The sequence below is a fragment of the Danio rerio genome, chromosome 6 (assembly GCF_049306965.1).
Source record: "Danio rerio strain Tuebingen ecotype United States chromosome 6, GRCz12tu, whole genome shotgun sequence".
In the NCBI taxonomy this organism is placed as follows: domain Eukaryota; kingdom Metazoa; phylum Chordata; class Actinopteri; order Cypriniformes; family Danionidae; genus Danio; species Danio rerio.
Window position 1 is genome coordinate 2135001 of NC_133181.1, and position 26928 is coordinate 2161928.

The window sequence follows — 26928 nt, forward strand, 5'->3', positions numbered from 1 at the left end:
TAACATGCAAGTAGTAAATTGTACTAGCCTATATTGTTTTTTCCCTTTTACACCACTGTAAATACTGATATTGTTGTTATTGAATTTCAAAAAGGGTCAATTTAATGGCCAAAGGCTTACGTTTTTCCGTTACAAATGGCCCACTGATGTTTTGCACTGGTTACCGTAGCAACCTGCTGGTCTAAGTCTTTACATTATTTTATTGACTATTTTTATTTACTTTATTTTATTTACTTTAGATTCATTATTTTTTATTTAATAGATTTTTATTTATTTTTCTTCTTTTTATTTGCTTTGTTTTTACTTTGTTTTTATTGACTATTTTTATCAACTTTATATATTTTTCACTTTATTTTTTATTTACTTTTTTATTGACTATTTTTATTTACTTTATTTTAATTACTTTAGATTTATTATTTTTTATTTAATTGATTTTTTATTTATTTTTCTTCTTTTTATTTGCTTTGCTTTTTATTTGCTTTGTTTTTACTTTATTTTTATTTATTATTTTTATTAACTTTATATATTTTTCACTTTATTTTTTATTTACTTTTTTATTGAATATTTTTATTGACTATTTTATTGACTTTATTTTATTTACTTTAGATTCATTATGTTTTATTTAACTGATTTTTTTTCTTCTTTTTATTTGCTTTGCTTTTTATTTGCTTTGTTTTTATTTTATTTTTATTTACTATTTTTATTAACTTTATATATTTTTTCACTTTATTTTTTATTTACTTTATTTTTATTCACTATTTTTATTTACTTTATTTTTATTCACTAATTTTATTTACTTTAGATTCTCTGTTTTTATTTAATTGATTTAATAATTGATTTAAAATTCAAGTCTTACGTTTTTCCGTTACAAATGGCCCACTGATGTTTTGCATTTATTTATTCATTTATTTATTTTTGTTTTATGCACTTATATGAGAGATATAGTATCATTAAATGTGAAGGGGGGGCCTTACAATATTTTTCAGGGGAAAAGGGGGTCTCAGGCAAAAAAAGGTTGGGAACCACTGCACTAAGGGGACATCAGAGACGCAGTTTAAAAGTATTAAAACATAAAAAGAGCAGCGCGAGTGTGATTTTTGTGACGTAGATGTGTTCGTGATGACAGGATTGCCTTTTCTGCTGAACTGTTCCTTTAATCTTTGTGTGCTGATGCCAGAAATAAGCATGTCCTCATTTAGGCTGTTAATTAGCTAATAGAAACTGTTGCCAGGAGACGGATGTCTGATTAGGAAGCGCCGCCAATCCCCACAGGACCAAACAACACACTGCGTCTTTATTTGATCATAGTTAGAATTCTGCATGTGCTGCTGGAGCCATCATTTCCCAACACGAACAAGCGAGTGAGAACAAAAACTGATGCTTAGTGCAAACAATAGTTATTTTTGTGCGTGTGTGTTTTCTGTGTGTGCTGTTTAATTGTTGCAGATTCGCAGGTGATCAGTCACAGGTGTGTGTATTAGCTCTGACTCTCCACACCATCATTTTGATTGATCTCTTCTTCGTTGGCCATTTTCTGCAGAGATCAGTGCTTAACACTTCAGCACTGGTTACCGAAGCAACCTGCTGGACCCACTTCTTTTATTTATTTTAGATTCACAGTTATTTTATTTTGCTTTATTTTTCTATTTATTTATTTTTTATTTGCTTTGCTTTTTATTTGATTTGCTTTTATTTACTATTTTTATTAACTTTATATATATTTTTCACTTTATTTTTTATTTACTTTATTTTTATGGACTATTTTTATTTACTTTATTTTATTTACTTTAGATTCATTATTTTTTAATTAATTGATTTTTTATTTATTTTTCTTTTTTTATTTGCTTTGCTTTTTATTTGCTGTGTTTTTATTTACTATTTTTATTAACTATTTATTTTTCACTTTTTTATTTACTTTATTTTTATTCACTATTTTTATTTTATTTATTTTACTTTATTTTTATTTACTTTAGATTCTCTGTTTTTATTTAATAGATTTTTTTATTTATTTAGTTACTTTTTATTTGCTTTGTTTTTTATTCACTATTTTTATTAACTTTATATATTTTTTCACTTTATTTTTTATTTACTTTATTTTTATTTACTATTTTTATTTACTTTTTTTATTTACTTTAGATTCTGTTTTTATTTAACAGATTTTTTATTTATTTACTTTTCTTTTTATTTGTTTTGTTTTTTATTCACTATTTTTATTTACTTTATATTAACTATTTTATTTTATTATGACTATTTTATTTTGTTCTGACTTAACACATTTTTCAGGTTAGTATTAAAGCTTTTAATTTTATTTCAGTTTTAATTCAATTTTTTAATATCAGGTATTCGTTGATAATAAAATCACTGGACTAAACTAATCAGATAAAACCAGATAAAAAGTTTCCCTGAAGTTCTTCTGCAAACTTAAAGTGTGAAGTGTTCACAGACGCTCACAAATATGCCAGCATGTTCAACAAATAAAAAAACACACAAATTACCTACTGTTCTCCTGAGAAAACAATCCCCAAGGACACGAGTGACTGATTCTGCCATTGCATTTCTCTCCTCAACACTGCATTTATTTACACCTTTTTTGAAACACCAAACAAACCAACAATTCATGATGCACCTGCAAACTTTCCTGCAGAATCTGATTTAAATAACCTCAAATAGAATCAAATCCATGAGCATAATGAACAAACAACACTAATTATCCTAACAGCATTATCATTTCATCATAAATATATTTATACATACATACATACGCTACCGGTCAAAAGTTTGGTGTCAGTATGATTTTTAAATGTTTTGAATGTCCTCTTCTCCTGCTCACCAATGCTGCATTTATTTATAAAGTAAAGATTGTAATATAGTGAAGTGTTATTGCAATATAAATTAACTGTTCAAAAGTTGTTTATTACTTCAGTCTTCAGTCACGTGATCCTTCAGAAATCATTGTAATATCATTATTATTATTGTTATTATTATTATTGTTATTATTATTTTACTATTATTATTATTATTATTTATTATTACTACTATTATTATTACCATTATTATTATTTTATTATTATTATTATTATTACTATAATTATTAATATTACTACTACTATTATTATCTTTATTATTTTTAATTTTATTATTATTCTTATTATTATTGTTATCATTATTATTATTATTACTATAATTATTAATATTACAACTACTATTATTATCATTATTATTAGTATTATTATTATTATTACTACTACTATTATAATTATTATTGTTATTGTTATTATAATTATTATTACAATTATTATTATTACTACTATTATTACTATTACTATTATTATTTTTTAAATTAGTAATGCTGATAGTAATAAAAGCAATAATAGCTGGAGTATTTTCATTTTAAACTACATACAATAAAAAGCAGTTGTCTAAAACTGTTATAAATATTTAATAATTATTATATATTTTTTTACATTTAATAAATGTCGCCTGGATGAACAGAATCTTTTCTTTAAAAAAAAACTGAAAAAAAAAAACTGACCCCAAACTTCATAATTTTACGCTGTCCTACACGCATGCATACACACATACAAGCGCACATGTGAGCAAGCAAACAGCGCACACGCACACGCACGCACACACACACACAGTAAATCCTCTTTTATCCCTCACTGAACTCATTCTCGGGTGGCCTCGACCGCTGCGCTCCGTCAGATGGCACTTTTGGCCCTGATGTACACCTCCAGCGCAGACGCTGCTCCCTAATCAAACTATGGATTTAACATTCAGTCAGAGAAACCCATCGCCAGCAGAGCCGCCATTATAGACCCTTTTGATATTACCGGGTTTAAAGATTATAAACTACATATGTAAATACATATAAATGTACAAAATATTCAAAACTTTCACAAATGAGATCAAAACTCATCATATTGATTAGCTCAAATTGTTGAACAATTCATCTGTGCATGTCATTAAGAATAAACCATAGCTTGCCCTTGTAATCTTTCATTGAAATTCTCAAATGCACTTTCTGTTTGTTTTCAATTAAATTCTCAGATTAGGTCTGTCTAAGGTAGTGGGCGTGGCTAACCTACTTAACCACGCCCCTCCAGCTGTCAGTTTTGACAGAAATGGTGAGGAGGAGGAGTCTGTTAGGTTGTAACAACTCTTCCCAAACCATCTATTGAATGAAACGCCTACTTTACTACATCCAATCAGCTCGCAGTAGGGAAAAACAAGCCACGCCCACCATTCATCATTTAATATTCTGTTTCTGTAAGAACTGCATCACAATACATAAAGCAGTCGCAGCTTCCAGTTCATGCAGTCTTTAAAGATTATGATGACCGTTAAGCACCTCATCTTGTGAAAAGGCAGTAAGCTGAGCTCCACACACACCGTCTGCAGATGCCGAGCGTGCTCATACAGTCCTTCAGCTGATGCACAGCGCTCTCGAATGGAGAGACTCACTGGATGGACTACATGAGTGCGCTTCATCTGAGAGAGAGCAGCTTTACAAAACATCACCTGAATACTGTATGAACGCACATCTACACACAGCCAGTGATCTATTTGAGTCTTGTGGCATGTTTAAAATCATATGGTAAAATCCCCATAACACACATCCTCTGCATTATTTGACTACACACACAGACTTCATTAACAATTATTACAGCATCGCTATTATCTGACTGTGGTTCCGGTTTCAGATCCGGATATTGATCGGTCTGAGGTGAAGCTTTGTAACACACACACACACATACACTTATGCATTAATATTTAATTAAGGTTAATCCTGCAACATAAACCTCTCGCTGGGCACGACACATTCATTATGATTACAGTCAATGCACTGAGCTGTAGAGACTGCAGGTGAACCACAAGCGTTTACTGCGCTCGTATATGTGAAATGCATGACATGTGGCTAAATTACTCCTCCCCCAGTAAAAGTGTCATTCTTTTTCAAAATATTTCCCAAGACAGGCTTTATTCTGACACATTTTTAATAATAGCTCATTTCTAATAACTCATTTATCATTGCCATGTTGACAGTGCACAATATTTGACTGGATATTTTGCAAGATACTAGTATTCAGCCACACATTTAGTAGGTTAATTAGGTTAACTAGGCAAGTTATGTTAATTAAGCAAGTTGTTGGACAAGAGTGCCTTATTCAATAGGAAATCAAATAAGTTATAATTCAATAGTAAGCTAATAATATTGAGCTTTTAAATTAATTATATTGCACACGCACACATAGACAGACACTAAGGCCCCGTTTACACTAGTGCGTTTTAGTTTTAAAACGGCATTTTAGAATGAAAACGATCCGCGTCCACAACAGCGTTTCACTCGCTGAAACCGCTGAAAACGCACATCACGTGACCACACACACACTCTCGGGCAAGCGCTGCAGCCCGTCTACCCAGGTGAGCTTTGCTAGTCGGACTGCTCATCAAGCATCTCCCGCTGGATCTACTCTCACTATATTTATTAAACGGGATATTTCATTCATCTTGTTGTCTTTATCTAACGACATATTCCCTGACTTTGGTCATTGGAATCTATTACTTGTTCTCAGGTAACGTGTTTTGGCTGAGCGCAAAGATAAGTTAATGATTAATGTAACCACGTACATTCTGTATATTGACTGATCGCTTGCCTTTATTTCCTATAATGTATAAACGTATTGTACGCTATACTTTTATAATGGCTATTATCGATTAATAAAACTGATATTCAGCAGAAGACAGGGTGCGTTTCGTATTTTCACTGAAACTGAAAGGAGGCAGTTGTTATCGGCTCCGTTTTGTTATAAATATTCACACAGTGATGATGACGCTCATAAATGCAGCACGACGTCTCAACATTTCTGCTGTCTGTTAAGTTGCTAATACCAAAATAAAAATAGGCAGTTCCTTAAATCATGTTTCAGGGCTTGAAATTACCCTTTTTGCTTGGTAGCACTGGTGCTCCTAACTTTAAAAATTTAGGCACATCAGCCAAAATTTAGTCGCACCCACCAATTAAGAGCACCGTTACTACAAGTTTTATACAAACATATTTATTGTATTTGAAATCAACACTAAACAAACTAACAAGCAAAAAAAAAAAATATATATATATATATATATATATATATATATATATATATATATATATATATATATATATAAATGCAAGCTTGAGGAAAATATGTCTCAACGAAATCCCGTTATCACAAGAAAATATATTTTTATAACAGAACTGAGTGAGCAAAAGATACACGGAGCGCTCACCTGCCCTGCACGCACTGCTTAAATGAATCGGTTAACGGTATAACTGTGCTGTTCTCACAAGTGCTGTCTGATATTGCACTAATGCTTTTGAAACATATTGTTGCTTATTATATGCATACATGTTAATAGCAATACCTGTTTATTTTTATGAGTAGCAATATTTGTTTACTCAATGCAAGCCCGTTCGCGATGGTTTACGTGGTGTTCAATTTGACATATAGCTGTCCCTTGCATGGCGGACAGCATCTGGCGATTATATGAAGGATTAAACAGAAGCTCTCGTGCTGGATGTGGCAAACAGTTACCTGAAAACTCCATCCCACAGACTTTTCATAGCGGACTTGAAGCCAATGGAAGTCTTCTACTCTTGGAAAAGTGTAGATAGTGGATTAACATTTAGCACATGATCACTACTAAGATGTTTCAGTATTTATAACTTTAGATGTCATGGTTTCTAAAACAAAATCTGTCAGTGTTATCTTCATTCTCCTCTTCAGCGCTTTACAATTTTTCGCGGTGCTCTCTCTGTCATCCCAAGCCAGAAGCGCTGACTGAGTGATTGACAGCTGATATTAACCAATCATTCGCGTTCAGTGCTAGAGCAGTGGGCCAATAAGAAGAGCGTGAAGGCGGGGCACGCATTACGGACTTGGCTTTGTTTACTGCAGCAAGTTGACATGACAACTGTTTTAAACCATTCCTGAGCGCTGCGTTTCACTTTTCAAGTGCAGAGATGCATTCTGCGTGAATGTCTCCCGAATCCGCGCATGTGGTGAACATTTTACAGTAAAAACTGGTCGCACATAACAATTTTAAGCACTTGCAGAAATGCTCCCAAATATATTTTAAGGTCGCATAGGTAAAATTTCGGGCGCATATGCGACCAAAATGGTCGCAATTTCGAGCCCTGTGTTTTCATTCTATTGTTGAGAAAGGGAAACAACTTAGGCAGGGTGATGTGAATGAAGTTATAAAGTACACTGTTCCCTTTGAAGATTTACCCGTGTCCTCAGTAGTCTGTTTTCCATTTCAAACTGAGGAGATGGAGACTGCAGCTGTGTAACTGTGTGTAACGTTAGGCTACTTAATATTGAGGAAAAGAACCAATCAGAGAGGCGAATGTCAGCAGCCCCGCCTCCGTTTTCAGATGTCTCCGTTTTCCCCCATCCACACTGAGACGGAGCAACAGCGTTTTGGAATAAAAACAGCCTCTCCAGTGTTTCCAAAACGCATAGTTTTCGGCGCTCGAAAACTCCGGCGTAGTGTGGACGGTTGCCGTAACCGTAGCAAAACTTATGCGTTTTAAAACAAAAACGCATTGGTGTAAACAGGGCCTTACTCACAATAGACACTAGATCCAGGCATCCATTGTGTGAAATCAACTGGCTGGATGTGCATTATCCTGATTACTACATGCACTGTATAAAAACAAAACAAAGAAACATTGACAACTTTAAATTGTACGGCAACTGCATGGCTTTATTAAGCTGACTCAACTTAAATTGAGTCAACTACAGAACTACAGTGGTTAAAGTTGACTGAACTCAGAAAAGCTGTGCAACAAGTTCTCTTACAATTAAGTCGAGTCAACTTTTTATTTTTTTACAGTGTGAACATTGTTCTGAGCTGTAATAGTTTATTAACTCTTTGATTAAACACAAAGATGACAGAAAGTAAAACAGCTGATGGAGTATACACTAACCTGCACATTATTCAGACACTAGATGGCGCCAAACAGTCTAAAAAAACTGCAAAAGCTAACAGAAATTAAAAAAGCTGATGGAGGATACACTAACCTGCATATCATTCAGTCACAAGAGGGCGCCAAACGAAAACAGCGGATGGAGTATACACTAACCATTAACCAACATACCATTCAGTCACAAGAGGGCACCAAACAGTCAAAAAGACACAAAGCTGATAGAAATTAAAACAGCTGATGCAGTATACACTAACCTGTGCATTATTCAGTCGCTAGATGGTGCTAAAAATGCAAAGCAGAGAGAAACTGAAACAGCTGATGGAGTATATACTAACCTGTGCATTATTCAGTCGCTAGATGGTGCTAAAAATGCAAAGCAGAGAGAAACAAAAACCGCTGATGGAGTATACACTAACCTAGATATCATTCAGTCACATGATGGCGCCAAATTGTCAAAAACACAAAGCTGACATAAACGAAAACTGCTGATGGAGTATACACTAACCTGTGCATTATTCAGACACTAGATGGTGCTAATAATGCAAAGCTGAGAGAAACTGAAACAGCTGATGAAGTATACACTAACCTACATATCATTCAGTCACAAGAGGGCGCCAAACAGACGGAAAAAAAGCAGAAGAGACAAACAAGCATATACATATGGATGCGAGCATGGTTGTGGTTGTTATCTGGGAATAACATACAGTGGAATGTCACGATCAACCAATCAGAATCAAGTAGCGCTGCACAACATTGGGGAAAAAAATTATAATAAATCGAGCATTGCGATATTTGGTTATTCTCCTGTATATATTACGAAATACGCACAATTTTACCAGATGACTTGAACATCTGCATAGTCTAATAGTCAATCTATAAACACAATAAATAATTTGATGCAATTAAAATAAACAGTGTTTTATCATTATATCAAGTCTAACGCTATTCAAGTACAGTAATTATGAAGATAAAAAATATTTAAATGAAATTAATCATTATTAAAACGTACAAGGGTACAATTTTAAATGCCTTTGAACGTCATTATACAGTCACAGGCCTCAAAAACACATGCAGATGATCAACTCGAATACAAACTCAACACTGCACATCCAACGATGGGACTATTGCGAATGATATAGATGCTGAAACCATATATTGTGCAGTCTTCAACTGTATGTGCAGATCTCAGGTCAGTGCCTGCATTTAGATTGGATTGAGTGTGTTTGCAGCACTATCAGCCCCATCAGACACACACACACAGTAAAACATGAAGCCGACGAGGGTCTAATAAAGCAGAACATGCTTTGCTGTGGCTGCGATTTCCTTCTGAACCTCGATGTACACACACACACACACACACACACACACACACACACACACACGTGCAGCTAATTAACTAGCTGGTAAAGCTGCAGTCGCTGCACTTCTGTAGTTGCTCACACACTTCACCAGCTTGACACAATTACAACAACACACACCTCTGAGAGACACTCTGACACACACACAGATTAAAATGTCAGAACAGCTGGCAACATCTTTGCATGCGGTGTGTATTATCAAACCCGAGACGAGTGTTTTTCACTGTGTGTGTGTGAATTCATTTCACCTGAAGAGATCCAGAACAACAGGAATCTCCTGAAGTTACCATAGAAACACAGAGAAAAAACACACACACATACACACACACACACGCACATATACACCTTACGAACACAGAGGAAACACACAAACACACACAGAGACATAAAAAGCATACAGACACATTGGAAATCCACCCACAGACAGACACAACAGAAACACACTAAGAGGAATCAAACGCGCACACACACAGTGTTAAGAGTTCATTATTTTATGTTACACGGTTAAAAATACTGAGTTGTCAGAACTCAATATTGAGCCAAACATGGACAAACCCAATGGGTTAATTTTAATTACATTTAAATTACACTTTTTAACCCAATGGTTCAATAATATACTACTACCACCACCACTACTACAACTACTACTAATAATAATAATAATAACAATAATAATAGAATTAATAATAATAATAATAATAATAATAATAATATTAATAATTTAAAATAATTATAAAAAATATATATAATGAAAATATAGCAATAACATGTATAATAAAACATTATAATAAAAATAATATTAATAAATATGAATAATAAGACAATAGAAATAATAATAATGATAAATAATAATAATAATAGAAAATATTAATGATAATAAAACAACAATAAGAATAATAAAAATTATAATAAAAGAAAATAATAAATTATTATTATTATTATTATTATTAATAATAATAATAATAATAATAAAACAATAATAAAAAATTTGAATAATAATAATAATAGTACTAATAATAATTATTATTATAAAATTAATAATAATAATAATAATAATAATAATGGAAAATATAGCTGCAAGCAGCAATTAAGGGGCCAAGCACTATTGGCCATAAGGTGGCGCTGCTCCAGACGTTTTTGAGTACTTTCAGGGCATGGGGTTGAAGATGCATACCATGTTTTGTAATGATATGACAATGTGTTGGTAAAATATAGCATTTTTGGCCAAAAATCGAAATGGGCGACGCCCAAAATGGCTGGCCTGTGAAAATCAGACATCATTCGACTCGACATGCTCTGCCGGATGTAATGAGACCAGTTTCATGAGTTTCGGACGAAAGGTTGAGACGTTATAAGCCAAAAAGCAAGTTTTTTGTATCTCCGGACCACTAGGGGGCAGTGTGCCGAAACTCTGCATGTAACCTCAGACCCTAGTTGTCATAACACACACCAAGTTTGGTGTGAATCGCTGAATGCATTACGGAGATATCGTCTCAAGTCCATTTTCGCAAGTCCTTTGTTAAATTTGATCGCAAGTTAAACGAAAACGGTTGGTCAAATCAACTTGAATTCCATAACTTTTGGTTGGCATGGTCTGTAGATCATGTGATTCAATTTTGGTGAAAATCGGAAAAACGGCCTAGGACGAGTTCGATCAAATAGGTTTTTCAAGGTGGTGCTGCTCCAGAAGTTTTTGAGTACTTTCAGGGCATGGGGTTGAAGATGCATACCATATTTTGTAATCATATGTGAATGTGTTGGTAAAATATAGCATTTTTAACCAAAAATCAAAATGGGTGACGGCCAAAATGGCTAACCTGTGAAATTCAGACATCATTTGATTGGACATGCTCTGTCATAGCTTACAGTATCACAAATAAAAAGAGACCACAACGAAATAAAAATAAGTAAAACCTAAACAAAGCTGATGATTTGACTGCATGTCTCAGTCATTCCTATCAATCAGGCACTTCCCAGAAGTTTTACTGACAGAGAATTTAGATAATGGCTGCGTGGTTTTCATCTCACTGCACACTTTTTTCAGTTACTGGCTGTTATTGGCTCATAAAATTGTCAATCATCACTCCATGCACCTACCCTTTGCACGGAGTCAATATACAGCTAATAACAACTTAAGTTAACGCAGAGCGCGGCTTGTTTGCAAAAAGTAAACAAAGGAGAATATTTCTGAGGAGAGCTGATACTTGCATCGCGTGGATGAAGCTTTACTTTGGGTTTTTCTAACGGTGAGTAACTTATTATACTGTCATTGCTTGTTGTTTACGTCTCAGGTCTTCTGTGTTTAGCCTGCTTGTGCCTTAAAGTGTGAATGTGTCTCTGTTAGCCACAATCTTTCAGTAATGGTTGTCATTATTATGCAGCATGTTGGCCATTTATCTGAATGGCTGCTGTTAGATCTGTAAGCTATGTGTATAAATTAACATTTGTATAAATGGGCATGAGAGTAAATCCTGTTTGCTACTCAAAGGGAAAACACAATTGTTTACTATAGAATCCTAATTCTGTTGTTTTTTAGGTTTTTTTGTCATGTAGCTGAATCTCTGCACGAGTGAAGAAGTGATGTGAAGTTGGAGATGGAGTGAAGAATGTTCTGTTAGTGACTGAGAGCAGAAGAACAACTTGTATAAGACTTTTTTGTTGCTTATGCACTAGACTTATTTTATACAATGTATTACTTGGGCTCAAATAAATCATTCATGCTGTACGTTTTAGCTTATTATTTCACAATAAAAAAAATTAGTGTAGTGTTAATCCGTCAGTGTATGTGTGGTCATCAGACTGCTTTTCCACAAACAAGGAGAGGGAAAAAAAAATGTCAAGACATGGTCTCACAAAAATAATTCCAGAAATTTCATTGTGCATGATATTGGCATCAAATGTAAACCATATACTCAGGAGATGTGAGCTTTTGAGCAATTACATTTTTTTGTGTTGATTCAGGACTGATTTCACATATTTGTTTATGAAATAATAAAATGTTTAGTGTGGGGCTATTTTTTTGCATTACTTAAGCATCCATAACATTTTTTCTTTTAGAGCATTATAAACATTGGATGATGGATAATAAAGGGCAGAGTGTCTTCTTTCAATGATACATAAACTGAATTTAGACCAAATTATTCAGCCACTGTAAATGTTTTAGCTTTGGGATGACATGTTTAGGAGAAAGTGCCTCTCACGGTGAGGGAGAGAAGGACATCGACATAGCCTCAGAAATTTTTTTACAGAAATCTCATTTTGCATGCTATTGTCATCAAATTAAAAATATAAACTTATGAAATACTTGGCTTTCAAGTCATGTTTTTGTAGGACATTACATTAATGTTTTTCTGTGTTTGTATATGAAAAAGTAGGTAATACTGAACACAATATTTTTTTTTCCTCATAATTTCATAATGTATAACATTTTGTATTTTTTTAACATGTAACTTCTCCTTTTACTACAGTAAAACTCAAAGGGTTTTCTTTCCAATGATACATAATTTGTGTTTGTAGCCTACTGGAGTCAGGATCTGTTACTATTTAAAGTTAGGTAGGTGTAAAACCCCAAAATTGAGTGCTGGCTAACAGGTTAAGACGATTTAATTTTGAATCAAATCGAGAAATCGCGATTTAAAAAAAATAAAAAAAATAAAATATATATATATATATATATATATATATATATATATATATATATATATATATATATATATATATATATATATATATAATATATTATAATGGCACCGATACGCTTGGGGTCACTCTCCGTATGAAGCAGGAAGCACACCAGAAGCGCCTCTCAGTGCCGTGCCGCACAGCACCACGCCATGGATTTTAGAATTCTAAACAGGTTTCTATACACACACCGACGCTGCACAGCAACGATTCAAGAAACAGTTCTCATTTCTGACGGGCCACAAAGCGCCATCTGATTTGTTTAATGTTAAATATCATGTGAATGTGTGCGTTTGGTGTGTGATAGTTTAAACTGTCATGTCCGCGTCGTGTCGTGGCGCTTCTGGTGTGTGACTTGCTTGACTGCCTTTTAAAGCGTGAAGTCTTGTAGGATTTTACTTGTTGCATGTCAGTGTGGATTGTCAAGACATATTTCCTCATCAAGTCGATAAACTCGATCTCAACATGTATGTGGAAAACTGGTCGATCTTTTGGTTTGAACACGAGTAGAAGTGAGGGACCGTAGCAGTGAAAATGAAAGTACCTGCCCCCATGACGTCATTAAGCGGACCTAGTTGAAAACCAGACAGATCAGGCAGCATACAGAGAGTGGAGCAAAGCGCGTCAAATGATCGGTATGCGCACTGCGCAGACGCGGACGTCGACGCGTATATGTGGTGAGCCAATAGGAGGGCGCGATTGTGGATTTGAACGATACCGGGACAGGTATAAGTGTTTGGAGTTGCGGTTGGCGTTGGACTTTCGTTCGTCATTGGACTTGAGGAGAAGACGAAGCAATTTCAACAGCGGCAACAATAGGAGATCTTAGTACGGTATGTTTTTATACTATAAGTATTGTTTCGGTGGTGGCAAAATGTCGTGTAATGTTTATTTGAAATAACAATGTTTGAGACCCTGTAGTGAACGTGTAATTAATGGATGTTGCCGTCTTTGTTGTAGACGATGGATATACTGTTTTGCGAGATGTGTAGCTAAGTTAAGTGAAATTTTAAACAGCTGGTTTATCCAACTGTTGTATAGGAGCGGCGTACAGTGTAAAATGGCGTATTGTTGTATAGTACAGATTTATTTGTAATGGTGCATGTTGTAGTTTAGCTGAAGAAGCCTTTGCAAATGGCGACCTATAAGAATAATGTGCTGGATATAGAAGGATATGGGCAAGATATGATGTGTTTTCGTGTGTTCCACAGAGTAATGGCTGACTCAAAGAGGAAGTGTTTGGAGGTAGAGGGTTACGTACATGACGTGTCTGAAGTCCTACAAGGGAAATCAAGCAATGTGCGTTATTTTACGGCCTTGCTGCAGGAGGCCAACCAGAACAGCAGAGTCGTTGTGTTCGACGTGCAAAAGCACAACAGTTTTCAGTGTGCTGCAAGAGACCGGTGAGTAGCTTTTAAAGGATCATTCAGTAAAACAGAAAATTGTAGTAAAGTTTTATGTATTTATTTGTTATTGTATAATTACACTTAAGTGGTTCTAAATCTTTATTAATGTTTCTGTTAAAGAGAAAATAATATTTAAAATGTTAGAATCATATAGCCATTTACTTTCGTAGTTAAAGGTAAAAAAAGTGAATGTTTACCATCTGGTAAATGTTTTTTTTTTTTTTTTTTTTCCTTTGCTTAAGTTAAATAGGTTTGTGCCAAGGGGATATGTAACCGTTTACTGTGTAGTTTCGTTTTTTTAGGGCAATTGTTTTCAGGTTTGTGTTGTGTATTTATGTACAATTGTTTTTTTGTAATTTTTGCATTTAGTAAAAAAATTGCATTATTTTAATTATTGTTTAGTGGTACATGCAAGTCTTTAAGCATAGAAAAAATGCATTGTGTCTCTTTCTTTGCGTATAAACACTTGAAGTTCAGTAAAAGTTTTTGATATTTTTACAAAATATTTGTAATTGAAAAAGTGTTGTTCAATGGGTTTAAAAGTGATAAAATGTTAATGTTTGGTTATCCTGTATTAAAGTGCTAATTCTTATCGAGTAAAGAGGGTATACAGTGCATTTTCAGCAAGAATAATAACTGAAAATGTTGTTTTCTGCAGCTCTCCAGTCAAGTTGTCTTTTGTGGAGCATTCTCCCTCCAAACAGCACAACAACACTAATGATCTGTTGGTCAAATCTGGGACAAAGGTGTCTGTTCTCCGGCGACTGGAATTTGCACGGGAAGATGGCTTGACTTCAAGAGCCCCTGTGAGGAGTTTGAGTGACATACAGCGGGATGTCAGAGAGTACCAGAGGGTAGGTTAAAAAAAAAAAAAGTTTTAAAGGATGTGGTAGTTTCTGTATCGTCTAAGGCCCCATTTACACTGATGCGTAGTAGTTTTAAAACGATTCTTAGAATGAAAATATTCTATAGGTGTTTCATTTTGCATCCCTGAATAGGTCTCTGTGCAAACTATATGATGGAAAATGTACATTATGTGGCCAAACCTGCACTAGCATTAAAGTTGGTTGAGTGTATTCTGACATCTGAGCTGCGGGCTGTTGGCTAGTGCATCTGTGATCTGCTGCTGAATGTTTGACGTGATGTTTAGTTTGTATGTGTAAGAGTAGAGCTGGGCGATATGGCAAAAAAATTATCATGATGATTTTTTCATATTAGTCTATCGATATTTATCTCAAATGTAAAATCTTTATATTTATCAATTATATAAGATTTTCAGCATGCCAATGGCTTTGTGCAACTGATTTAACACATGTAGTGAAATGTGTTCGCTGTCAACAATATAAATAATAAACAAAAGAACAATATTAATTCAGCATTTGCATGTAAGTTTTCAACAACCAAAGACATTATGTACAGATTATTGGATATTGTTTATCATCAGAAAAAAAAAATAATGATAATAAAAACCCGATTTGGAACAACGTGAGTGAATAGTCACAGAATATTGAGTTTTGAATGAACTTTCCTTTTAACGGTGAGTGGTGAATTTAGGGTGAAATACTTTTAATGTATTTTATTTAGGGATGCTAATGATTACTTGATTTATTGGTGGTCAACAACGCTTTTAATTGACAGACCTTATCGATGACTAAGCATGGACATGTAAAGGGTTAGTGATGCTTTGTGCTGAGACTCATCCACACTTTACATAATCATGTGTGTGCAGTTTACCTTATGCGGTCACCCTCTTGAAATCTCATATTGTGGATCGCATAAAACCTTATGTGCATATCTATGATTATATCTGTGCGTGTTAACCAAATTTGTCTAACAGAATAGCATGAATAGGTGTATGCATATTTCATTTTACAAATCGCACATCAGAACAAAAACATGCGGGGAGCCAGCCTTTAAATATATAAAGGTTCTTTTATTGTCGATGAGAGACAATAGTGGTATTACAGATTTCAAAACAAATATTTTAATATTAAAAAGGAAACATAAGCTTGACATCAAAGCATGTTATTGTCTTAAATACCCTTCAAATACGCATAGTGCGTAAATATTATCGAACCGTCATTGTTTTATTTAAAAATTTTATATCGTGATCATTATCTACATCCAGTTATTGCCCAGCCCTATGTAAGATGTTGTGTTTTTTTTTTTTTTTTTTTTTTTATTATTAGTATTATTATTGAATGATTGTTCTTTTGTATTATTCTTAGGTAATATGTTTTGCCTGAGGGCAAAATATTATGCAATATTAAATTATAACCATAACATACACTGCATATAAGGGATTTGCTTGGCTTAATTTCCTATATTGTATAAAGTATACTTTTATAATGGCCATTATTGATTTATTAAAACTGATTTTCTGCAAAAGAGACGGCTGTATTCACCATGCATTTTCTCAGATAATATTTATTGTAGGCAACTAGTGTTCATTGTTAAGATAGTGATAAGCTAGTGTGATGCAAATGACATTCAGTAGCCTACAATGTGTTTGTAGATATACTCTGCAGTGTTTCTCTGTAAGCCTTGCAAAGTGTGAACTCTGAAAAGGATGCTAGTTTAAACCTTGTGTACTTGATATTAAGAAACTGCCTGAATTAGGTAGAGACATGCACATGTTTTCAGGTGTGCTCGTTTTCCTACATCCACAGTGACGTGTAGTACCAGCATTTTTAAATGTACACTGCCTCTTCAGTGTAAAAATATATTTCAGGTTGAAAACTCTTGTAGTGTGGATGGAAAGTGTAACCATTGCAAAAGTTATGTGTTTTAAAAGTAAAGCGTATTCATGTAAATGGTGTAAAAATTGAGATCCTTAACAAACAAAGAAACTTTATTGCTTTGTTGGTAACAAGTCTTCTAAGAAATAGCTGTACAAAAGAGTTGGCATCAGACAGTGTAGAATATTGTGTAGAGATGAATACAATTGATTCATTTTGTTTTAAGTGTTTGTAACTGTTGCCATTTACGGTGTATTGCACCTGAGATTCCACTTTTGAAATGATGCTAGAAAATTTTAAAGGCAGAAAGTGTGTATAATATTGAGTGAATTTTTTTTTGTGTTTTTCAGGTCACTGTGAAAGTCAAAGTGTTACGAATGCTGCAGGACAAAGAAAGTGTGGTGCGGGGACAGAAACTGCGCAGGAAGAGTGTTGTTGTGGCTGACAGCAGTGACCTTATTTTGCTGAGTCTTTGGGGTGATCATGTAATGACAATAGGTGAATGGTATATTTTGACGAATGTGTCTGTAAGAGTGTTTAAGGGGATGACATCATTAAGTACAACGATGCAAACTAGCTTAAGTGTGGTTGAAAATTCTGGGCCCGCAAAAGAATTTGTTGAGGAAGATGTAACTTCAGTCGTCGGAGAGATAGTTGAGGCAGAAGTCAAAGTAGACCATTTTTGTCCAAAACACCACCTGTTGGAAAACATTAATGTTGCCACACACATGACCCGCTGCACAAAATGTGCTTCTTTTTGTAAGACTTCGAAATCTAGAGTTGAGATGCGTGGTCACATAGGAATCACTGTGGATTTTGTGCAGCGCAGAATTCCTTTGGATGATGCAGAAATTCGGGAACTTTTAAATTTGAATGGACGGGAAAATCTGGATTCACATGCATTAGCTGCAAAGCTGCTTGTGCATGATGATCTAAAGGTGGAAATGTGGAGGGAGTTTATCACCAGGGTTTTGTTTGTGAAGAAAGATGATGCTGTAGATGCTCCTAAAGATGGGAGTGATGAAGCAGCAGCAGCAGTCTCTAATGGGGAAAAGGATGAGTTTGACAATTTGGATTCATTGTTTGACTGACTTGAGTTGCGTTGAACGTTAAGTGGGACTTTAACAATGTGCAATATTTGAAAAAGACTGAAAAAATGCATCGTAAGTTTTAAGAAGTTTTTCCAAGAAATACAGATGATGACAGTCTGTTCTTAGTTAAATTTTTTTAGCGTGTATTTTATTTATTTTTATTGTAAAACATTGTACAAGACGTGTTATGTAAATTATTAGATTGGATTCATTGTTTGACTGGAGTTGTGTTGAACGTTAAGTGGGACTTTTTAACAATGTGCAATATTTGAAAAAGACTGGGGGAAAAAATGTAGCTTAAGTTTTAAGAAGTTTTTCCAAGAAATACAGATGATAACAGTCTGTTCTTGGTAAAAAAAAAAAAAAAAAAGTGTGTATTTTATTTATTTTATTTTTATTGTAAAACATTATGTACAAGACGTGTTATGTAAATTATTAGATGTGCAATAAATGTGTGCCTGTGTGTGAACAGTTGTGGTTTGATTCATATAGTAATTTTTATTTTTTTTGTGACATTTGAGAAATATGAAGTGTAAAATTAAAAAAAAATACAATATGTGAATGTGAAAGCAGTTAGTCAAGGAAGAAAAAAGCAAATGTGTTTTTCAATATGCAGTATGAAAAATATTGAAGCTGTTTGAAAGTAATATAATCTCAGTGCGATTAATAGAAATCTAAAACCTTTTGTGACTTAAAGTGGATATTTCTTCACAAAATACTTTTTAATGATTAAGTCATACGTCCTCAAAAAAAATTGTTCTGTTGTGGTTTTTTTTTTTTTTTTTTTTTTTAAATGTGCGCAAACATCAAAGTTGTTGCATATGTAAAAAAAAAAAGCCATGGGTAAAAGACAGTAGTATTTTTAATGTAAAAGAGTTGTTGTATTAAACTAGAATTCATGTGAAAGCGTAATCAACAAAATAGGTACTTTTGTAACCTTGAAGATTGTATTATGCCTGCTGTTTATAAAAAAAAAATCAGTTCTAGACAATGGGAGACTGTTTGCTGATGTAATGGATTTCAATTAAAAATGTGTAACATACAAATGAAGTGGTATAATATTTAATTTATAAAGCACATTTTTAATCAACCTTACTTGCCAAAATGTTGTACAAACTTTAGAAAAAAAAAGAAAAGTATATTAAAACAAAATACATAAGGTTACACACAATCAAAAGCACAAAGAAATGCGTTTCACCAAAGATTTAAATTTTGGTAGTGAAGAAGCCGTTTTAATAGGTAATAACAGATTGTTCCATAATGTAATATTAATTTGTACCTAATAATTTTACATTTCCGTTTTCCTGTAAAATCACGTGTTAAAGAATGAATGATTGAAAAAATCCGAGGATTCGGTACACAAACGAATCTTTTGTAGCTTAATGTTTATAGGCTACTGCGCATGCGGGAAAGAATCACTACCTGGCAGGAGAATCAAATTAAAGATTTGTTCTAAATAAACGAATCCTTCAGGAACGAGTCTTCAGCCATTTTGTGTTGTGAAGCGGTAAGACAAATTTCTTGCTTTCTTATTAATCAGTGTTGTATATCTTCGTATCACTTATATTTTCTGGTATTTAAACTGTTTGTCTTTTGACTGATACGTTTGTAGAGTTAACTGGGGTGTTATTTCTTCAATATGACGCCTATGTTAAGCGTCTTTGTAAAGACGGTAACGAGGAGATCATTTACATTATTTGAGAGTTTTTAATGATAAAAAAAGTATTGCATAAGCGTCAAGTCTCTGTCGGTTGTATTTATGGGCTTCAAAAAATGTTTTGCGAACGTAAATTGGCCTTCATGAACATTGACATGAAAATACGTGTCCAAAGTGAGCGTAACCGCGCCATTCTGTGCACCGTTAAAATGATCACTAAGCATTTAAGTGTTCGGTGGGCCTTGTTGAACTTGCACAAATGAATGGCGATGATTGTTTGTGGAACAGTTTTTTACGTTTAGTGATTCATGCGTTATGCAAACGAATATAGGTAACTTAATTTGTTTATATTTTCACTATAGCATCGCGTGATGATTAATTATGGGATTAGTGTTAGATTATATGCGTGTTATCGTGTTAATCGCGTTAGGATATTGTTTAACTGTTACTGTGTAATTGAAATAAAGTACGTAAGCCTATTTAACAGTTACTAAGTTACATAGTTGCATTGCATTGTTATTTTAGACTGAGAAAGTATGTGATGACAAAATAATTTATAATGATATTTTTTATTGATTGTGCCCATAATATTTACTATACACATATCGTATTACGTAAGCATTGATTTAACAAGATGATGACTTGTAGTGAAAGGTGACAATTTATTTGATTGTTAGAATAGCTGCTTTACATGTTTGAAGTTAACTAACATTGTGTAAGATTTTATCAATTCAACACAAATAGTGAAATGTCTCTTTTAATTAGTAGTATGCATTATAGTTGACTAATTTATGTTTCTTTGCTTTTTTGGAAATATGGAATGACTGCAGCAGAGATCAGGTAAGTAAAGTGTCATGTGATATGTTTTAGTAAATACTGCATCAAAGAAATTCTGTGGCTGACCATGGCAAGGCTTGTTCTGAGAACAACCTGTCATCGTAAAGCGCTGGATGTTGTTGACCACTGTACTACAGCACGGTTTCAGAGTGTTGGCTGTCTTTTTATAGTTTAGGCCATTTTTATGTAAAGCAACAATTCGTTTTTTTTTTTTTCCCAGGTGTTCTGAGAATGGTTTGCCATGATGTGCCATGTAGAACTTTCAGTTATTGTCAAACTCATTTCTGCAGTGATGTCCTATTAAAAGATATACATAAATGTTTGCTGAAATGTGAGGGTGTACTCACTTTTGTGACATACTGTATATAAAAGGAATTCCATGCAAATGTCAACCTTATCCTGAAAATGTTTTTACCAAAATAGTGAAAAAATATCTATGTTGTTTCCTTAGGTTTGTTTAGTACAGTACTGTAAAAATCTTCAAACATGTTTTTGTCAATGTTTTCAAACAATTACATGTAATTTATCAAAGTTTCATAGGTGCCAGTTTCACGTCACATCCATAACCAAGCGTTTTCTTCATAAATCCAAAAATGTTAAATAAAATAAAAATCATTCATTTTGTTCTATAGTAAGCCAACTGTTATCCATTTGATTAGCATAATTTCTTTTGGATTGTGCAGTTAAATTTGCAGAATTTTTACAAACTATGTTGTATACTGTAAACTTTCATACTTTTTTGGTGACATTCATAATGCATGTTTGTTTTTTTTCTATAAATTATGAAAAATGTTTATAGATTGATATTTTTGTAATTCCATTAACTTTGTGGTTAGTTGCTTTGGAAAATATAAACAGATGTTTTAATATATAAAAAAAAACATACTTAACATATACTCAACATATACTTTTCCTGTGATTGCAAATGTATGAGCAATTCCAGCTTTATGGATGTGACATTTGGAGTAAAATCTTAAAGCATGCTTTTACAAAGAAAGTTAACATTATATTGAAACATCTGTTATCAAAAGTATAAGAGTAGCATGGTGATATTTTAGCAGATTTACTATGCTGCTATCAAAAACGGAACAAACAAATTATACAATCTTAATGTAAAAATAACATAAAAATTAAGTAAAAAAAACATGACAAATAATGTACATTTTATTTCGATTTTAAAAACACATTTGATTATTACTAGTTTTGACATACAGTTGTATTTATTTAAGCTAGTAAAATAAAACTTTGTTGCCCTGAAGTTACTTGATATATTATTATTAGCAGTTCACTGCAATTGTATATAATGTATTGAATAGGATCTTTTTGTTCTTTTCAGAAGACTTTCTAAACTTTCAAAAGAAAGACTTTCAGAAGACTTTCTTAAGGTAAGCATGCAAAACTTAATTGTTCTAGTTAAAAATGCAGGCCTTGTACATTTTAGAGGAAGCAGTGATAATTGTAGAAGCTTTGATTTGACAGAATTATGTAAATGTCAATTCAATACTAAGTTCACTGTTTGTGTTCAGGTGTGTGCAATTTTGACTTTTAATGTTCTTAATTATTCAGCAGTGTAACTAATGTTTTTAAATTGTAACTAATGTTGTTTTTTCCTGAATAGTCAAGATGTATAGTAAATTGTGTTCTTTTTAGGGTGACAAATATTCATGTGATTATAAATGTGATCAAAATGTACATCAATACGATGAGTAAATTTATAGTTTTATATGAGTAATTTAGGAGTCTGTTTAATGGCTGCTTATTTTTTGAGTGCTTTTAAAAACATTTTTGTAAATGTACAAATGTATATGCATGCTTAAAATAGATTAAACTGATTATAATATATAACATTATAATAGAATAAACTATAATATTAATTCTAATCAATTCATTTTTATTATGAAAAAACTGTCAAAGTATTGAGATAAAATATATATATTTTTCATATTCTACATCCCTAATGTACATGCAATTGTTTTATTTTTTTTTATTCAGGTATTAAAATGGTTTTCATTTCAGGTGTTCCAAAATGTACATCAATACAATAAGATTTGTGAATTTATAGTTTTAGATTAGTAATTTAGGAGTTTGTTTAATGGCTGCTTATTGTTTGAGTGCTTTAAAAACATTTTTGTAATGCAAATTTTTGAATGAATTACACACAATGTGTTTTATGACATTTTTGGTTGCTGTGAATTTTTGCTGCATTATATATTAAATATATTTGACAGGATATTTATTAAAATGCAATGTAGTAAACACTGTATTAAAATAGTGTCTCTGTGTGTGTTTTCATGTAATATAGATGCCACGTGGAAAAGGATACCGCCGTTCCCAGGCAGCAAAGAGGAGGAATGCTGAGCGGATTACACTCACTTCCCTCTTGGACCTGGCAGAGGTTAAGCCTCCTCTCAAAAAAAAGGCTGAGTTCAACGAGAGCTCATCAAACAATCCAGAGATCTACCAGACTGCAGATACTTCTTTAAACTGCTGCAGGGATCTAAATACTTCTCCGAACTGCTGCAAGGCTCCAAATACTTCTCCAAACTGCCGCAAGGCTTCAAATACTTCTCCAATCTGCCGCAAGGCTCCAAATACTTCTCCAATCTGCCGCAAGGCTCCAAATACTTCTCCAATCTGCTGCAAGGCTCCAAATACTTCTCCAAACTGCCGCAAGGCTTCAAATACTTCTCCAATCTGCCGCAAGGCTCCAAATACTTCTCCAAACTGCCGCAAGGCTCCAAATACTTCTCCAAACTGCCGCAAGGCTCCAAATACTTCTCCAAACTGCCGCAAGGCTCCAAATACTTCTCCAAACTGCCGCAAGGCTCCAAATACTTCTCCAAACTGCCGCAAGGCTCCAAATACTTCTCCAAACTGCCGCAAGGCTCCAAATACTTCTCCAAACTGCCGCAAGGCTCCAAATACTTCTCCAAACTGCCGCAAGGCTCCAAATACTTCTCCAAACTGCCGCAAGGCTCCAAATACTTCTCCAAACTGCCGCAAGGCTCCAAATACTTCTCCAAACTGCCGCAAGGCTCCAAATACTTCTCCAAACTGCCGCAAGGCTCCAAATACTTCTCCAAACTGCCGCAAGGCTCCAAATACTTCTCCAAACTGCCGCAAGGCTCCAAATACTTCTCCAAACTGCCGCAAGGCTCCAAATACTTCTCCAAACTGCCGCAAGGCTCCAAATACTTCTCCAATCTGCCGCAAGGCTCCAAATACTTCTCCAAACTGCCGCAAGGCTCCAAATACTTCTCCAAACTGCCGCAAGGCTCCAAATACTTCTCCAAACTGCCGCAAGGCTCCAAATACTTCTCCAAACTGCCGCAAGGCTCCAAATACTTCTCCAATCTGCCGCAAGGCTCCAAATGTTTCCAATGATGTTAATCAATGTTTCAATGTTAATAACTCTGATTATTTTCCACAGAAATTCATACAGGGTTCTTTCCATCAAGGTGATGAGCGATTTGGTTTCAACAGAAACAGACAATGTGCAGTGAACAGCATTACAGCAGTTATGATGAGTGTGTTGAAGCATGTGCAGACATGGACAACAGATGACTTAAATGCTGTTTTGTTGCATGGTGATAAGTTGTACACATCTATGTGCCAGCAGGGGAAGATTAATGACCATTTACAGCGAGGATATGTTTCTGTTGCAGAACTACCAACAGTGCACACACTATATGATACAAATTTGTCAATAAAGTATTCTGAATCTCTGAGTGGTGTTGTTGGTGTTGATGTGTATGATGACTCATTGCGTGATGTTTGCATGTCAATTGAAGAAGCACTACAAAGAGCTTTGGTTCAGTCTGATGCCTGTTTGTTAAACATTCGAGACAACATTTGTGCTGTCATAAAAGTGGAGTCAGAATTTGCTGTTGTTGATTCACATTCTCGTAATGGTAAAGGTATGGCAGAATATGATAATGGAAGAAGCATAGTAGTTTATTGTCCTGACATACACATGTTGTTTGCTCATGTTGTTAACCTTGCCATGTCACTGAATGCTCAGGGAACACCTTTTGAAGTGACCGGTCTGAAAGCCACTATAATCAGTAAGTCTACATGTGCTGCAAGAGGTTATAAGCCTGGTCAACAGTGTATCATCACACATGTTTCGCCTGCAGAGTCCGATGTACAATGTTGTATTTTGGATAGCGTAAAACAAAGAGATTTAAACAAACCAGCATTTCTTGAAAAAGTGATTCAAATGCAGTCAGATTCTAGTAAGAAATTACAGCAGATTGAGTCAAAACTTACACATGTGAGCAAGTTTCCTGGTAATATTTTGATGAGTGATGTGATCATTGGCAATACAGAAAATACTCAGTTCAATTTCAAACCATTAACATGGGAAGAGCAAAATGCTTTGTGTCAACGTTTACACCTTATTAATGAAAGAGTTCATGTTCAAGTAGCAAACATGTGCTCTTTAGGTGTTCCATGCAAAACAAAATCTATTAAAGGAGATGGCAATTGCTTGTTCAGGTCAATTGCAGATGCATTGTGCGGTAATCAGGAGAAGCACCTTATAATTAGGCGTGCTGTTGTGAAACACCTTGAAGCTAATAGTTCACAATTTTTGAGATACATAGGAGAAGAGTACAGATCAGTGAAAGATTATTTGACACAGTCAAAGATGTATTATTCTGGATCGTGGGGTAGTCATGTGGAATTGTTTTGTGCAGCCAATCTTTTAAAAATAAATTTAATGACCTTTAATGTTGACAGGTGGAATGCATATGTCCCCAATAATGAGTTGTTTACAGAGAATTCCATCTATTTAAAGCACTGCAATGGTAATCACTATGAAGTTGTTACATGTGTTAAAAATGGAAGTCAAGAAAATGTTTGTGCAGAAGCATGCAACATTGGTGTTTTTCATCAGAGCATAACCTGCTCTTTGCGGAAAAGGAAATTAAATTACACTCCAGCTCAATGTAAACGACAGAAAGAACACGACCGGTACCACAGCGACAGCTGCTTCAGACAAAAAAAAATAGAGAACTTAAAATTTAAATATTGTGAAGACAGTAATTACAAACAGAGAAAGATTCAAAACACCAAAACAAAATATTGTGAAGACAGTGATTACAGGCAGAGACGGATTGACAATTCTAAAATAAGATATTGTGAAGACAGTGATTACAGGCAGAAAAAGATTGACAATTCTAAAATAAAATATTGTGAAGACAGTGATTACAGGCAGAGAAAGATTGACAAGTCTAAAATTAAATACAATGAAGACAGTGATTATAAAGAGAAAAAACTACACAATCTACAATGTAAATATAGGAATGATACTAAATTACAACAGCTAAAATGTGAAAATTCAAAGAGAAAGTATTCAAGAAATGTTAGTTTTCAAACGTTTGTTCGGCAGTATTCCCAGACCAAGTATAAAAGCAATAAAGTCTTTAGAGAAAGTGTATGTGAATATTCAAAGAATAAATATCACAGAAATCCCACTTTTAAAGCCAGTGTATGTGAGTATTCAAAGAATAAATATCACAAAAATCCTTCATTTAAAGCCAGAGTATGTGACTATTCGAAGAATAAATATCACAAAAATCCTTCATTTAAAGCCAGAGTATGTGACTATTCGAAGAATAAATATCACAAAAATCCTTCATTTAAAGCCAGAGTATGTGACTATTCGAAGAATAAATATCACAAAAATCCTTCATTTAAAGCCAGAGTATGTGACTATTCGAAGAATAAATATCACAAAAATCCTTCATTTAAAGCCAGAGTATGTGACTATTCGAAGAATAAATATCACAAAAATCCTTTATTTAAAGCCAGAGTATGTGAATATTCGAAGAATAAATATCACAAAAATCCTTCATTTAAAGCCAGAGTATGCGAATATTCGAAGAATAAATATCACCTAAATCCTTCATTTAAAGCCAGAGTATGTGAGTACTCAAAGAATAAGTATTGCAGAAACATGAATTTCAAAGCAAAGGTTTGTGAATACTCTAAAAAGAAATACCATGAGGATGAAATGTTTCGTATGAGAAAAATAAAGAAAAGATCTGAAGATTATGTAAAACAAAGGGAAAGGCAAAAAGACATTAATTTTGCCATTAATAACTTTTGCCATGAAGTTAGTTCAGGTCCAGAATTTGTTTGCTGTGTTTGTCATCGTTTGTTGTTCAGAAAACAAGTTCTTG

General features: G+C 33.7%; 2 protein-coding genes across 5 annotated transcripts in view; one reads left to right on the forward strand and one right to left on the reverse strand.

Annotated features, from left to right (window-relative positions):
* plxna1b (plexin A1b) overlaps window positions 1-26928 on the reverse strand; it is a 222898-nt gene that overhangs the window by 120715 nt on the left and 75255 nt on the right.
* LOC100538256 (uncharacterized) lies at window positions 13771-18718 on the forward strand. Of its 2 annotated transcripts, XM_017356541.4 has the most exons (4): window positions 13771-13847; window positions 14226-14417; window positions 15079-15274; window positions 17509-18718. In XM_017356541.4, exons 2-4 carry the CDS (start codon window positions 14230-14232, stop codon window positions 18247-18249), a joined length of 1125 nt encoding a protein of 374 aa, XP_017212030.1. In that variant the 5' UTR covers window positions 13771-13847; window positions 14226-14229; the 3' UTR covers window positions 18250-18718. The 2 variants fall into 2 exon arrangements, with proteins under 2 accessions (XP_017212030.1, XP_005172124.1); XM_005172067.6 differs by lacking the exon at window positions 13771-13847 and having other exon boundaries at window positions 14115-14417.